Source organism: Macaca mulatta, chromosome 10 (assembly GCF_049350105.2).
Source record: "Macaca mulatta isolate MMU2019108-1 chromosome 10, T2T-MMU8v2.0, whole genome shotgun sequence".
Classification (NCBI taxonomy): domain Eukaryota; kingdom Metazoa; phylum Chordata; class Mammalia; order Primates; family Cercopithecidae; genus Macaca; species Macaca mulatta.
Genome location: NC_133415.1, coordinates 75959612 through 75975176, shown reverse-complemented (window position 1 = coordinate 75975176; position 15565 = coordinate 75959612). Strand labels below are relative to the sequence as shown.

At 41.0% G+C, this 15565-nt stretch overlaps 1 protein-coding gene and 1 long non-coding RNA gene across 2 annotated transcripts in view; one reads left to right on the top strand and one right to left on the bottom strand.

The window, feature by feature from the left end:
* The window catches only part of TMX4 (thioredoxin related transmembrane protein 4), a 39135-nt gene extending 37923 nt beyond the window's left edge, over positions 1 to 1212 (bottom strand). The window contains 1 exon segment of the mRNA NM_001260550.1: positions 891 to 1212. Coding sequence (NP_001247479.1) covers positions 891 to 1066 — 176 coding nt within the window. The 5' untranslated portion in view covers positions 1067 to 1212.
* On the top strand, positions 641 to 2054 carry LOC114670449 (uncharacterized). The gene is made up of 2 exons (XR_003720061.2): positions 641 to 756; positions 1850 to 2054. It is a non-coding gene; the product is annotated as an uncharacterized LOC114670449 (long non-coding RNA).
* The last annotated feature ends 13511 nt before the right edge of the window (positions 2055 to 15565 follow it).

Here is a 15565-nt window from a genome sequence, read left to right as displayed (position 1 = left end):
GCAAGCTCCGCCTCCTGGGTTCACGCCATTCTCCTGCCTCAGCCTCCTGAGTAGCTAGGACTACAGGCGCCCGCCACCGCGCCCGGCTAATTTTTTGTATTTTTAGTAGAGACGGGGTTTCACTGTGGTCTCGATCTCCTGACCTTGTGATCCGCCCGCCTCGGCCTCCCAAAGTGCTGGGATTACAGGCTTGAGCCACCGCGCCCGGCCTTAGCACAATTAATATTACCCAGAAAGCCCGACGTTTAAAAGTTATAATAAATATCAACATTTATTTGAAATCTTATTGTAAAACTTAAAAGGTATCTGTAGTTATGTTTTATTTTCACAATGACATCTCAAGGTCTTCAAAAGGAAGACTACGATACAAATGGCCTGCCCTCACCGTGCTGCGATTCCTTCAACAGGTAACTTGCTTAGCCTGTGCTAAATATTCATATTGCTCATGGATGTCACTGAATGTCCTTTCTCTTCCAATACATACCTATATCTAAAAGCACACGGTTTGCTTGCAGATTTTCTCCCTTCCCTTCTCCTCCCCCTTTGGGAAGCCGCCCAGTCCACCCCGAAAACACTGTCCCCCAAAGCGAAGGGATGCGCTGCACCCTCGGCTGTCACCGTGAGGACTGGACGCGCATGCGCGGCGCGAGCGGCCCGGCCCCAGCGCCGCAGGTCGTAGGCAAGGCGGGTCCGGGGACCCCAGGTCGAGCTCAGCGGCAGTGCAGGATCGCGAGCGGCCCGGCACCGGCGCTGCAGGTTGTTGGCAGGGCGGGTCCGGGGTTTTAGGTTGAGCCCAGGCGGCAATGCGGGATCGCGAGCGGGCCGCGCGGGCTTGGGAGGGTGACGCCCGCGAGGACACTGCGGCGTGCGGGGCGGGCGGGCTCACTCACAATTTCAGCATCCACTCGCCCTCCATCACCAGCGTCCAGTTGGAGGCGGTCATGGGCTGGACCCAGCTCTGCTCCGCCGGCAGCGCGGCCTGCTCGGGGCCTGCCGTCGCCGCCACAGCCGCGACCCAGGCAGCCAGCAGCGCCGTTAGCTGCGGGCCGCAGCGCCCACCCGCCATGTTGGGCGCCGAGCGAGGCTCTTCGGCCGGGAGTGTGGGGAAAGGCAGCGGCCGGGCCCACAGCCTCGCTCGCCCGCCCGCCCGGGTTTTTCAAGGAGGCGGGAGACGCAGGGGCTACCCCGCCTACGCCCGGCAGCGCAGACAGGCGGTGCTCGCGACGCCGCGGCGGACGCCACCTCTTATCGTCGCTTGCCCGTCGAGGCCACGCCCCCTCCCGCCTCCACTTGCAGTTGCCTGGGGTGTCGGTTACCTCAGCAACCGCCGCCCTTTCTTCCTGACCGCCAAGCTGACAATAAACAGATGACCCAATGTTGCCTAAGTTAGAACACGCACCGCTGCTGCCCAGGCTCCAGAAAGGGCAGGGTTGGCGCGTGTGTCCTTCTCTAAAGGGAAACATGGCCAATAATTTTAAAATCCATCCCCTCTTCAATAATAGCAAACATGAAAGCAACGGGATGCAAAGTACACTTACGTTTAATGAAAAATGGAGGGACGTGGTATCTCTTGCTGAAGAGAGAGGAAAATTTAAGTACTCTCTGCATGTGTATATTGAAGCATCACTAATTGAGGATATTGATGAAACTAGGCTATGCAATTGCATTTTGTTTTTACAAAAAAATGTTAATTTCATAGAAACTCTTAAAAACATGGGTACTAACCGATAAAATGAGTCAGTTAAGACTATTGCCACCTGCAGTAAAATGGACCTGACATTTCTCTTGACTACAGTTTTGTCAGATCTAAAATGAGGGTAGCCTAAATGATTTCCAAATTTCTTTGCAGATCACATCAGATGAATCTGTACCTTGGGACCACCACACCGTTAGTATGTAAGACTGGATTACAATTAAAGGATGAGGACTCTTTCTCAAAGGGTGCTTTGTATGTGTTTACTAGTTGTGCAAACTACGAACCTGGGTAATGTGGTTAATAGATCATGAAAAGGATGTGGTTTCTGCCCTCGGCTTAAAACAAAGACTAAAATAAATTTTAAAAATAAGACTAAAAGTACTTCAGGGCACATGAGAGCAAATTTCAATCAGTACTTATAGGAGAGGGAAATTAATTTTGCCTGAAGAGAAGATCGGCCTGGATTATGCATTAATTAGTATTAGCTAAAAACTATGTGGACCCAACCCTTATCATTAAAATAAAACACTCAAGGGTTTACAAACTACTGGAATTTAAGAAAATGTCTTTGCAGTGAATGCTACTAAGACTCACTGTTATGAAGTACATACACATCAATCCCATAAACTCGGTGGAAAACATTTTACTGTGCTTGTAAAAAGAAGTGACTCATAAACAGGAATTCTATCATTCTATCATTTTCAGTGCAACTTTTTTGTATAGAATATGTAATTGGTTTCAAAACATTCTTAAAAATAGCATCTGATATTAAGGAATTACTATTAATTTTGCTGAAGGTGATAAAGATGTGATAACTATATTTTTAAAAGGCTTTATTGGTTATAGATAATGAGATATTTATGGATGAAGTAACATGATGTCTAGAATTTGTTTTACAATACCCCAGAAATAAAATGTAGGGAATGGAAAGAAGATAGGTGAAAGCAAAGTGGTGCAACATCAGTCAGTGTTGAAGCTAACTAAGTTCATTTTGCTATTTTACCTACTCGTGCATTTGTTGGAAAATTTACAAAATGAAAAGCTAAAAGGAAAGAGAGAGCATCTGCAGCATAAAAGACAGTCATTACCGAAGCACTTCCTATCTTTAACAAAAACTGTGGGTTCAAAGATTTCATTTTTTGGCCTTCAGACGAAGGATGGTAGGAAGAAAGTAGCAAGAAAGTGTGGGACTGACCTTGCGGTGAGGAGTCACGGACCGAGGTTAAGGGAGCTGTTGCTGTCAGACCATGATTGGCATCTCAGCCCTGACACTTCCTAGCCATGTGATTTGGGGCTAAAACTAGTTAACACCAAAGTTCTGTTAAAATGCAAGTAGTAATAGAACCTGCTCCAAAAGGTGGCTGTGAAGATTATATGAGATAAGAATAATGCCTAGCACATAGTCTGACTCAAAAAGCTTATAAATTAGGTTGGTGCAAACATAATTGGGGTTTTTGCCACAGCAATATTGCCAACACTAACATTAATATTTGGAGGCAACGATATGCTGTAATGTCTATTTTTCCTATGCTAAAGTCAACTTCACTTAGCGTGATACACAATGCCTTTCACAGCCCAGCTTCAGCTTTGCCCACTTTACATTCCACTATTCCCACAATTCCCTGTGTCCTAATAACACAAAGCTACTCCCCATTCCCAAAGCACATTGTGTACTTCAGTGTCTCCTTGCTCCTTCATTCTGCTTAGAACACTTTTCTCCAGTTGTCCAGTGAATCATTCAGTCTCTGTCATGTAGCCCACATTGTACCTCTGATAGCTCATGCAGAATGAGCTGCTGTCTCTTCTCAGATCCAATTGCTCTTCTGTATAACTGATATGGTTTGGCTCTGTGTCCCCATCCAAATCTCATCTTGTAGCTCCCCTAATTCCCACGTGTTGTGGGAGGGACCCCATGGGAGACAATTGAATCATGGGGGCGGGTCTTTCCCATGCTGTTCTCGTGATAGTGAATAAGTCTCATGAGATCTGATGGTTTTAAAAATGGGAATTTCCCTGCACAAGCTCTCTCTCTTGGCCTGCTGCCATCCATGTAAGACATGACTTGCTCCTCCTTGCCTTCCACCCTGATTGTGAGGCTTCCCCAGCCATGTGGAACTGTGAGTCCAATAAACGCTTTTTCCTGTATAAATTACACGGTCTCGGGTGTGTCTTTATCAGCAGCATGAAAATGGACTAATACAATAACTTCATCACATACCTTTTATAGTATAATGCAATTGTATGTAGTTATCACCCTCTATCCTCTCTCCTCCAACCACTACTAAAAACTGTTCAAGGTCAAGGGCTTTACCTTATATATCTTTGTGTCCCCTATATTGCAGAATACCCATCCCATAGGTGTACTTGGGATAGGCAGCTTCTGACACTGCTCCGAGATCTCTCCCTCCTGGTATTCAGGCCCCTTGTGTGATCCTTTCCTCCTGAGTGGGGGTTGGGCCTGGTGACTCACTTCTAACAGGAGATGGGAAAACTGATGGGTTATCACTTCTGTGATAAGGTTACAAAAACCTGAGACTTCCATTTTGCTGGAATCTTCTTTTCCTCTCGCACACTCACTCTGCGACTCTGTGTAGAGAGCTCCATGTGACAAGGAACCAAGGGAGGTCTCCAGCCTAAGCAACTGAGACCTCAGCCCAACAGCCCTCAAAGAGCTGGATCTTCAAACAACCACATGAGTGACCTAGAAGCAAATCTGTCAGCAGTGCTCTTGAGATGGGTAAGCCTTATAAATGACCCAGAACCAGGCAGCAAAGCTTAGCTTAGCTGGGACCTCCACCCACAGAAACTGTGAGGTAATCAATGTTGTTATATAATATCAAGCTACTAAGATTTGGGGTAATTTGTTACGCTGTAATGGTATCCTCGGTCAGTATGTGATCCATGTTTATGCTTAAAACATGGATTTACAGTTTTAAGAAGATTGGTTCCTGGTACTAGGAGAAAGGGCTTTTTCCCCAGAGTAATGGTGGCACTGCAGGGCAGCTATGGTTACACAAAAATATTTGGTTCCTAATAGGCAAAGGAATTCCCAGGACTCTGATGAGGTAACATCATTAGCAGGAGAGAGGGGAAGAGTGAGGTAGATCCTACCTAGTCCCCCTCTCTTTCCCTACCCCACAGAGGAGGATGCTCCTGCACCCCTCAGAAGTTAGGCATATTGATATGAATTGGCCAATGGGCTACAAATGGAAGGGGTGGGCGTGTATCATTTCCAGGCCGAAGTGTTTAATCACCGGCACAAAATGTCCCAGTGTTCTGTTCTCCTGCTGTGGAAATTTTAGAGAAAAGATGATGATCTAAGAGTCTACAAGACAAGAGTAGCCTGAATTGCTGAGCTGCCTAATGGAGAATAGCAGCACTAGGTGGTTCCCTGGTTTCTTAAAAGGACTCACATAGGCAAGAAATACATTTTCAATATGAGAGACTATTCAGGTTAACTATTGCTGCCTGATCAACCATCCCAAAACTCACCTCTCATGGTTTGGGGGGTTAAAGAGTTCAGCTGGGCTATATTTGCTTATACTCTTTTATATGGTGGCAGACCCCTGGAGACCGAGGTCAGAATTAGTTGAAGTCCCTTGCACCCACATCTGGCACTTAGTGTAGGCTGGCTAGACCAGCTGGGGACTGCACAGGCATTGCTGTTATCCATGCAGTCTCTCCATGTGGCTAGCTTCGGCTTCCTTCAGCATGGCAGTGTGAGGGCTGTCATACTTAATTTCTTTAGAGCAAGAGTTCCCAAAAGGTGGAAACTGCATTGCTTCAGGAGTCTAAGAGTGTCATTTCAGCCTCATTCTATTAGTCAAGGCACTGAAGACACCCTAGACTAAAGGGGAGAGGAATTAGACTATCCTTTAATAAGAAGCAGCAAAACAAATTGCAGCCATACTTAATCCGTCAAAACGCCACTCTGAAAATTTGGAATTGTCACTGAATAATAGTCTAGCCTATTTTGACTAACTCGCTGTCTTCCTCTGAATACTTATTTATGAGCAACTGAGAGTTCTTTATTTTGGAGGGGAGGTGATATTTTCAGAGAGCAGAGTAAGAACTTCCTCTCCCTTTTTACCTTCTGTGAGTAGGTCCTGTAAGATGCATCTTATGCAAAAGGTATTGGAGAAAATGATTTTCAAGCCTGTGGGCAGGTAGATGGATTGATGCCTTGGTATTTAAGTGTTCGTTAAATGTTATAGAATTTTTGTTAAGATTATTCCAAAAACATTCAAAAGCATATGCTGAGATTTGTGTAAACACACCTATTTTATCCTTGAATAATGAAGTAGAAAAACGATTTACAAAGAAGGATAAAACTTATATTCTAATGGTAGAAATTTTTAATACATAGCTATAGACAATGCCTTTGATAAAAGTAGGTCAGGACTTGATATTAAGAGGATAATCAATGAAAGATAAGGAGATGGTATTCAGATTACAAACTCTATAGGATATAGTTACTGTCAGGCCTCTGAGCCCAAGCCAAGCCATCGCATCCCGTGTGACTTGCACGTATACACCCAGATGGCCTGAAGTAACTGAAGAATCACAAAAGAAGTGCAAATGCCCTGCCTCGCCTTAACCGATGACATTCCACCACAAAAGAAGTGAAAATGGCTGGTCCTTGCCTTAAGCGATGATATTATCTTATGAAATTCCTTTTCCTGGCTCATTCTGGATCAAAAATCTCCCCCACTGAGCACCTTGTGACCCCCACTCCTGCCCGCCAGAGAACAAACTCCCTTTGACTGTAATTTTCCTTTACTTACCCAAATCCTATAAAATGGCCCCACCCTTATCTCCCTTCGCTGACTCTCTTTTCGGACTCAGCCCACCTGCACCCAGGTGATTAAAAAAGCTTTATTGCTCACACAAAGCCTGTTTGGTGGTCTCTTCACTCGGATGCACATGACAGTTACCCGATGGTTTTCCTAATGAAGATGGTAAAACCAGTATGGAAATATTAAATAAGTTAAGCCGTGATGTAAAATTAGTCCACAAAGTAATAATAGTACAAAAATTTAATTACACAAACAGATTTGCTGAATGCCTTATAGGAACAAGAGGTAGAATGGAGAATTTAAATAAGACACAGTAATATTTCCTAGAATGTGGGAAGAAGAAAGAGAGATCAGACTGTGTCTATATAGAAAGAAGTAGACATACGAGACTCCATTTTGTTCTGTATTTGAGATGCTGTTAATCTGTGACCCTACCCCCAACCCTGTCCTTGCAAGAGACATGTGCTGTGGTGACTCAAGGTTTAATGCATTTGTGGCCGTGCAGGGTGTGCTTTGTTAAACAAGTGCCTGAAGGCAGTATGCTTGTGAAAAGTCATCACCATTCTCTTAATCTCAAGTAACCAGGGACACATATACCGTGGAAGGTCGCAGGGAGCTCTGCCTAGGAAAGCTAGGTATTGTCCAAGGTTTCTCCCCATGTGATAGACTGAAATATGGCCTTGTGGGAAGGGAAAGACCTGATCGCCCCCCAGCCTGACACCCGTGAAGGGTCTGTGCTGAGGAGGACTAGTATAAGAGGAAAGAAGGCCTCTTGGCAGTTGAGGTAGAGAAAAGCATCTGTCTCCTGCCCGTCCCTGGGCAATGGAACATCTCGGTGTAAAACCCGATTGTGTGTTCTGTTTACTGAGAAAGGAGAAAACTGCCTTAGGGCTGAAGGTGGGACGTGCTAGCTGCAATGCTGCTCTTTATGCACTGAAAAGGTTTATGGAGACGCTTACATATGCATATCAACGCACAGCACTTTTCCTTAAACTTATTCATGTCACAGAGATCTTTATTCATATGTCTTACTGCTGACCTTCTCCCTACTATGATCCTATTATCCTGCTACTTCCCTTTTCTAAGATGGTAAAGATAATGATCAATAAATACTGAGGGAACTCAGAGACCGTGCCGGCGCAGGTCCTCTGTATGCTGAGCGCCGGTCCCCTGGGCCCACTTTTTCTTTCTCTATACTTTGTCTCTGCGTCTCATTTCTTTTCTCAAGTCCCTCGTTCCACCTAACGAGAAACGCCCACAGGTGTGGAGGGGTAGGCCACCCCTTCACTAGAACAGATGGTAGAAGAAACCATGAACGATGAAAATACACTGAATTGCACCCAGGCTTGTGCCTAGAGACAAATCCAGAAGACTTGATAAGCCTCTAAGAAACAACCCCAGGACAATGTCGTGGTGCAAGAAAATCATCTAATTATTATCAGAACAAATGAATGAGCTGAGGAAAAGAGCAGTTGCATGCAAGAGAAACATACAAATCAATTATTTTCCTGTACACTGCTTAGAATTAGTTTTAAAATGTAATGTAGACAAAGATCTCATTCAATAGCAAAAAAACCCTTATGTTTCAAAAAACTAATGGAAATATAAAAGACATAAGAAAAAAACTACAGGACCTTATATGACAATTATCATAAATTAATCTACAAATCTAATGCAATACCATTGCAAATCTCACCAAGTTCCCTTCTATAGAATTTTTTAAATCTACCTTAAAAATAATGCTTAAAACTAACCAACAGGATTTTGAAAATGAATAATGATGTAGGTCTTGGCCCTCTTAGGTATTAAAATCTGCTATAAAGTTACAATTAAAGAGGAAGGTGTTGGCATGAGAAGAAGCAAATAAATAAATGGTTCAGAATGAAGACTCAAAAAACAAAACCATATGCTTATGGGTATTTATATATGTTAAGGGTCATATATTAGTCAGGATAAGACAGACTTAGGCAGCAGTTAAAAAACAACCCCTAAAATTTCAGAGGCTTAACTCAAAAAGCCAAGTTCTCTTGTGCAAAATTGACCTTGGGACTAGGAGGCTCTCTAGGGAAGCTATAACTTGGGGAGGGTCTACACAATACACATTGCTTAAATCTTGTATCTCTGCTGTCTCAACATGAAACCTTTTCCATGATCACAGAAATATGACAGGCTGCAAGAAGCTTTTTGCTTTCTTAGTCCACAAGTAACACCTACCAATCCAGCTTGCAAGCCATTGGCCAGAACTAATCATAAGACCTTGCCTAAAAGAAAGAAAAGATGGTCTACCATGGGAACTAAATATTGATGAACATAATAATGTTCACACATGATATTTCAAACCAGTGGGAGAAATTAGTCTAATATACAATAGTATTAGAACAATTTCCTCTTCATTAAGAAAAAAAGTATATCTCTACCTCAATCTATATCCAAAATAAGTTCTACATCCACTAATGAAAGAGCACAAACTTTAAAATGCTCTTGGAAAACTGTTTGGAAAATAATTATATAATCTTCTAGTGGGCAAAGCCTTCCTACGTAACATATGAAACACAGAAGCTATAAAAGGGCTTTAGGAAATTTGTCACACAGTTAAGAAAACATCAAGCAAAGTCAAACCAGGTGAAATGATCTGAACTATAGACTGCACACAAAGGTTTAGTATTATTGAATTCAAAGAGTTCTACAAATAATTAAGAAAAGGATATTCAAGCCAGCTGGAAAATGAAGAATATTATAGAAGAATAAAAACAAATTACATATGAATATGAAAAGCAGCTCATACATATTGCTGATCAGAAATATACATTTTATACCAATACAGTTTGTTGGATGATTCCTTTTGGGGTAAAACCAATTGTGATTAGGACTAGCCACTCTGATGTAAAATCTTCAGTGGACTCAAATCACAACAGCTTACCTTTTGTAACTATTTCCCCTCTTCATTTTTTTTTTATTATACTCTCTGATTACATGATATTGGGAGCCTGGCATGTGTGTGTCAATTTTAAAGTAAGACTAAATGGAAACAAAATATTGGTATAATATTCTATACCAATTATGTGCCTCAAATTGTACATTAAGGAAACAAGAAAAACAACTTCAGTGTAGAAAAATTTGCTACAATAATATTTGCTGCTGTCTAATAATCACCAGTCCCTGGATATTGTAGCATATCAGCTGGTGTCTTCATTTCATTCAGCAAATTTCATCAAGCACATCATGTGCACAGGTCTTGTGCTTTACTGTGAGATGAGGAAAGGCATGAATCTAGGATCTTAATGAGGCAAAGCATTAACTAATAAAACATTAAATAAGCAAGTTAAAGAATGTAGGGAAAATTGTAACACAGGAGATGCTATGCAGGATATATGAGAAATTACTAAAGGAATTTCTTCATATACTAAGTGTCTAGTGATTTACAGTATGTCAGAAGAGAAAAGCAAATATTCTATCGAAGATATTAAACTCTAGAACTACTCTGATATGTAAGTAGTGTTAAACCAAAGTAAATATGGCCTGAAAATAACTTAGGAGTATGTGCCTATAACAATAACTGAGTCTTGGCCAACCTCAGCAGCCATACTTGAACTACTCATAGATGGTAAGTATTCAAACTGTGTTGAAATAAGGCAAACGCCAACCTGTAACCAGTCAAGCTGTTTCTGTACCTCACTGCTGATTTTTGTATGTAATTTCCCTTTTTTTTTTTTAGCTATAAGTCTTCTTCCACCACATGGCTATGCTGGAGTCTGTGTATCTGCTGTGATTCTGGGGACTTCCTGATTTGCGAATTGTTCATTGCTCAATTAAACTCCTTTAAATTTAATTCAGCTGAAGTTTTTTCTTCTATCAGATAGTGTCAGAAGTGGGATCCAAAGTAGAGCTACTAGCAACCTCCAGGAGCACTGAGTGAACATGCAAGGCACCTGCAGGACCCACCGGTGTCCATTTAACCCTTGGAGCAGCTGGGGATTGTGGGTAAGCTCTCTCTTGGATTTCAGAGCTCCACAGATTTGTGTTTTGAGCTCTCCAAGTTTCTTTGGAAAACGAAAAAGAAACTGGACTGGGTCCAGGATGGTATTTGATATGGGAATTAACTGGCTTGGATCTAGTTAGAGGCCTCTTACGTCTGACTTGGTCAGAATTGAACTGGTAGTAAGCAGTAATATGCAGGGGTTATAAAATTTGGCTTTTGAAAATTCACGGGGATTTTTGTGTTCTTCCCCTTTGTTTCATTTTTCTTGCCCACTTAGGTAGGAAAAAAAAATCATTGGCTAAGTTAATCAAGAGAACCTGAGAGTAAAGCCAACATTTTAAGTAAAAATGGTATCCTTAATTTCTGAAAAACTGAGCTCCTTCCGGATTATACATTAGGCCCAGGAGGCAGCAAAGTCTTACAGAAATGGCAAAATCTGGCTGGGCGCAGTGGCTCACACCTGTAACCCCAGCACTTTGGGAGGCCGAGGTGGACAGATCACAAGGTCAGGAGATCAAGACCATCCTGGCTAACACAGTGAAACCCTGTCTCTACTAAAAATAGAAAAAAAAAAAAAAAAAAAATTAGCCCGGTGTGGTGGCAGGCACCTGTAGTCCCAGTGACTCAGGAGGCTGAGGCAGGAGAATGGCGTGAACCCGGGAGGCGGAGCTTGCAGTGAGTGGAGATCGGGCCACTACACTCCAGCCTGGGTGACAGAGCAAAACTCTGTCTCAAAAAAGAAAAAAAAAAAAGAAAAAAAAAAAATGGCAAAATCTTACTAAAGATAACTTACAGTGGAACATTTCAAATGAACAACACCACACTGGAGTTCATTTTTTAAAAAAAAGATTTCTTTTGGGTTGTGGCTTGGAAACCCCAGGGCTATCGGACAGTGAGCTGTGTCTCCAGGGCAGCTCAGGGAAAAGGAACCCAGAAGCCTGGCATGCCAGCCAAAGGGTACAAATTTCTTACCAGTCAGATTTCTGACTTCTCTCTCTCTCTGCAAACCAGTTGAACGAACGGTAAATTTCACTATTTCTCCTGCAAAGTTTTGATTAATGTGAAAAATAATTCTGAGGCTAGTCTTAAGCTGTAGTGAATCTGGTGTAGTTTGTGCTTTGAAATAATTTTTCTGTGTTGAGGGATACCTTTGGATAAAACATGGGTATGGGACCCTATAAGCTCACTGCTCAAGATGGCCCAGCAAGCTGGTCAGTAACAAACTTTGCTGCAGGTTCCTGAAGCAAACAAAATCTGGATGGGGTCTCCATCTTGTTTTATGTCCTTAGGAGCTTGACTTTGTAACCAAGTGGTGGTACTTTCTGTTGGTCTCCACCTTCCAGGGAATAGGAATTTTAGGGTTCATGTCATAGCTCTAAAAATTATCTTGAGTAGTTAAAAGCCTTTACAAACTCAAAATTAACTACTCTAGACTCCTTCTAGCAAAGGGAATGGAGACTGCCCCATGCAGTAGCTAAGTAGTTCAGTAGTTAAGGTATTTCCCTTTCACCATGGTGGTCTGGGTTTGATTCCCTGGTTAGAAAATTAGTCCTTTTGGGTTTGGTATCTGCATGACCTTATTGATTCTCTTCTTCTTCACGGACTCTCTTAAATTTTCCTTTCTCTTAGCACCTCGGAGGTTACCTTTGGTAAAGTTCAAAAGCCAGAAATATTGGCTGTTTGGCCTGCCTAAAGTCAGGTAATAAGAAATTGTAAAAAGGACTTTATTCAAGAGTGCTGTGGCTAAAAGTGAGCTTAATTAAAAGCGGTTATTCAAACTCTATCAGTCTGAACTGCTTGGGAAAAACAGGAGGCACCAGAGACCCTTTCCTGGCCCTGTTCTTCCAATAAAGCCAATAACCAATTAAGAAACTTAAAAACTGGCAAATGAAAAATCTTACAACTAATGTAGTAATCTTCTTCTGTTTGTCTGTCTGTGAGGTTGCATATGTGTTGTTTGTGAATGTTTATATAAAAGAGCACTAATTAATTACCTTAAACAAAAATAAGTGCTTAAATCAAATATTTTGAAAGAAAAGTAAAAGCTGTAATGACTTTGAGTTCACGTAACTTTAGTAATTTTTGGGAAATAAAAACAACTTTATTTTTTATTTATTTATTTTTTTTAGACGGAGTCTCGCTCTGTCCCCCAGGCTGGAGTGCAGTGGCCGGATCTCAGCTCACTGCAAGCTCCACCTCCCGGGTTCACGCCATTCTCCTGCCTCAGCCTCCCGAGTAGCTGGGACTACAGGTGCCCGCCACCGCTCCCGGCTAATTTTTGTATTTTTTTTTTTAGTAGAGACGGGGTTTCACATGTTAGCCAGGATGGTCTCGATCTCCTGACCTCGTGATCCACCCACCTCGGCCTCCCAAAGTGCTGGGATTACAGGCTTGAGCCACCGCGCCCGGCCAAAAACAACTTTAAAGATTATTGACAAAATCAAAACATTTGGTCTAAATTATGTAGGTCAGATATGAGGTTTGCTAAATGCTTTAAGGTCATAAACTGCTTTGACATTTTAAAATTGTTCAATTTATTTTAGAGACATTACATTCTAAATAAGGTCTGGGGATATGTGGAATTAGCCATGCCCCTAGCTATGCAAACAAGTTTGTAAAGAAAAGAGATTTTATATAAGAAAGGATCTTGTATGATAAGTTCTTCTCCTAAAGTAAAACGATTGGTTGTTTAAAAGAGGGCTATTTAGGACAAGTAAGAAAATCCAAGCATCTCTTAGATGGTCTGTGTAAGTTGGGAAGGGCTTTGTAAAAGAAAATTTATGCAACAAGAGTGAAAGTTGCTAAAAATTACCATTATAACATACAATTGAGACTACTGGAAAAATAGATTTACATGCAAGGTATGTAAGGAGAATAAAATGTGTTTTTGGTAAAGATATTATAAGAAGGTATGGGAATGCAAATTTTTGCCTAGTTTAGAGGGTTACAGGATTGTTTTAAATAAGGTTAAAGTTTTAAACAAGTTGTGGACTAAATTTAAAGAGGTGTTGTTTGGTTTTTCCAATTTAGGTGCATAGCACTGATAATTAATGGGTTTTCTTAGGTAATTTGACTTAGACCAGGAGTTCATTCAAATTGTATCGCTAAAAAAATGTTGTATTAGCTGATTTAGCATGATAATCTCGCAAAGTATTTTCTTGATGTTTAATTAATTTTTGTTCTTAGGTTAGCAGTTTTATAAACCAATCTGTCTCTTTATTAAAGTTTCAGGAATTCTTACTGAGTCCAATTCTTGGGGAATTCATGGAAAATTCTTACACATGATATGATTTTAAAGTTTTTAGAAACCTGTATTTATTCTTACACAAGATATGATTTTAAAGTTATTAGAAACCTGTATTCAAGAATGCTTTTTAGTTTCCATCCTTTCATGAGCCTCTTAAAAGACACCATATTGGCTGGGCATAGTGGCTCACACCTGTAATCCCAGCACTTTGGGAGGCTAAGGTGGCCAGATCACTTGAGGTCGGGAGTTCGAGACTAGCCTGGCCGACATGGTAAAACCCCATTTCTACTAAAAATACAAAAAATCAGCCAGATGTATCAGCCAGGTATGGTGGCATGTGCCTGTAATCCCAGCTACTCGGGAGGCTGACGCAGGAGAATCATCTTGAACCCGGGAGGCAGAGGTTGCAGTGAGCTGAGATTGCACCACTGCACTCCAGTCTTTGGGTCAGAGTGAGACTCTGCTCAAAAAAACAAAAACAAAAACAACAAAAAAAGACACCATATTCTAGGATTTTGTGTGCTAGTGAAGTTTTCAGAAACTGCATCATCATTAAGCAGTTAACTGGAAATGACTTTAAATAGCGATAGTTAAAAACACAATTGGCAAGGAAATTTAGTTATCTCTGTGGTCTACAATAACTTAACTTTAATTATGATTGATATCATATACTGAGACATATTAAAATTTTAGAAATCTTATACAATTTTGGAACGTATTAATATTATTTACTAAAATATAACCTAAAGATTAACTATTATTTTTATTTTTACAATGCTTCGTATGTCACTTAACATGTTAAATAATTCTGTTCACCTCTCTTTTGGATGCTTCAGGAGCTCTCTGTAGCATTCCAAAGATAGAGGTCAGAAAAGACTATTTTGAAGCTGAAATTTGATTTTGGGAAGCCTATTAAATATGCTAAAAGTTTAAAAGACTTGGTATTATGAACTAAAATTCCAGGTCACCAAAATTCCAGGTCATTCATTTAGCCAAAATCATGACTCAAAAAATTTTTTAAAAGTGAAAACCTTTACTCACTGATAGAGAGAAGACAGCTTTCCAAACAATCTGTCTTTTGTCTTTCCCTTTTTTTTTTTTTTTGGTAGTATATTTAAAAGGTTAAAAAATTTCATTATATATTATTATTATTATTTGAGATGGAGTCTCACTCTGTAACCCAAGCTGGAATGCAGTGGTACAATCTCAGCCCACTGCAACCTCCACCTGCCAAGCTCAAGTGATTCTCATACCTCAGCCTCCCGAGTAGCTGGGACTACAGGCATGTGCCACCAAGCCCAGCTAATTTTATTTTTTTTTTGTATTTTAGTAGAGACAGGGTTTCACCATTTGGCTACCAGATGGTCCATTTAAACATTTATAAAGGGATTTCATTCAATTGTCATTTTTAATGCATGTTTTCTGGTTGTACAAAAGCTTTCCCATGCAAGAGGGCTGATGTTATAATGGTAGATTATTATGCTATAATGTATTTTTACCAGGTAAAGAAAGCTTTTTGTGGTTCACTGAGGACAACCCCTTTGCAATCTAGAGCCCAAAGACTCGATCTTCTGAAAACATCAGAGAAAAACTGTCCTTGCCACACTACAGCAAAACTTCGGGACCTTGAACTTTGGGTTTAGAATGTCACAACTGGAAAGAGTTCCTCCACATTCTTGGAACTGTATACCCATTGGAACCCTTAAAATAAAGCTAACCAGGACATTTTTATCTCCAGAAGAAGATGGCATCCTTAATGTGAACAGCTTTTTCCGAAATCATGGATCAATACTTCTCTACTGTCATGAAACCCTTAACTTTGAATTTTTTTTTTTTTTTGCTTATGC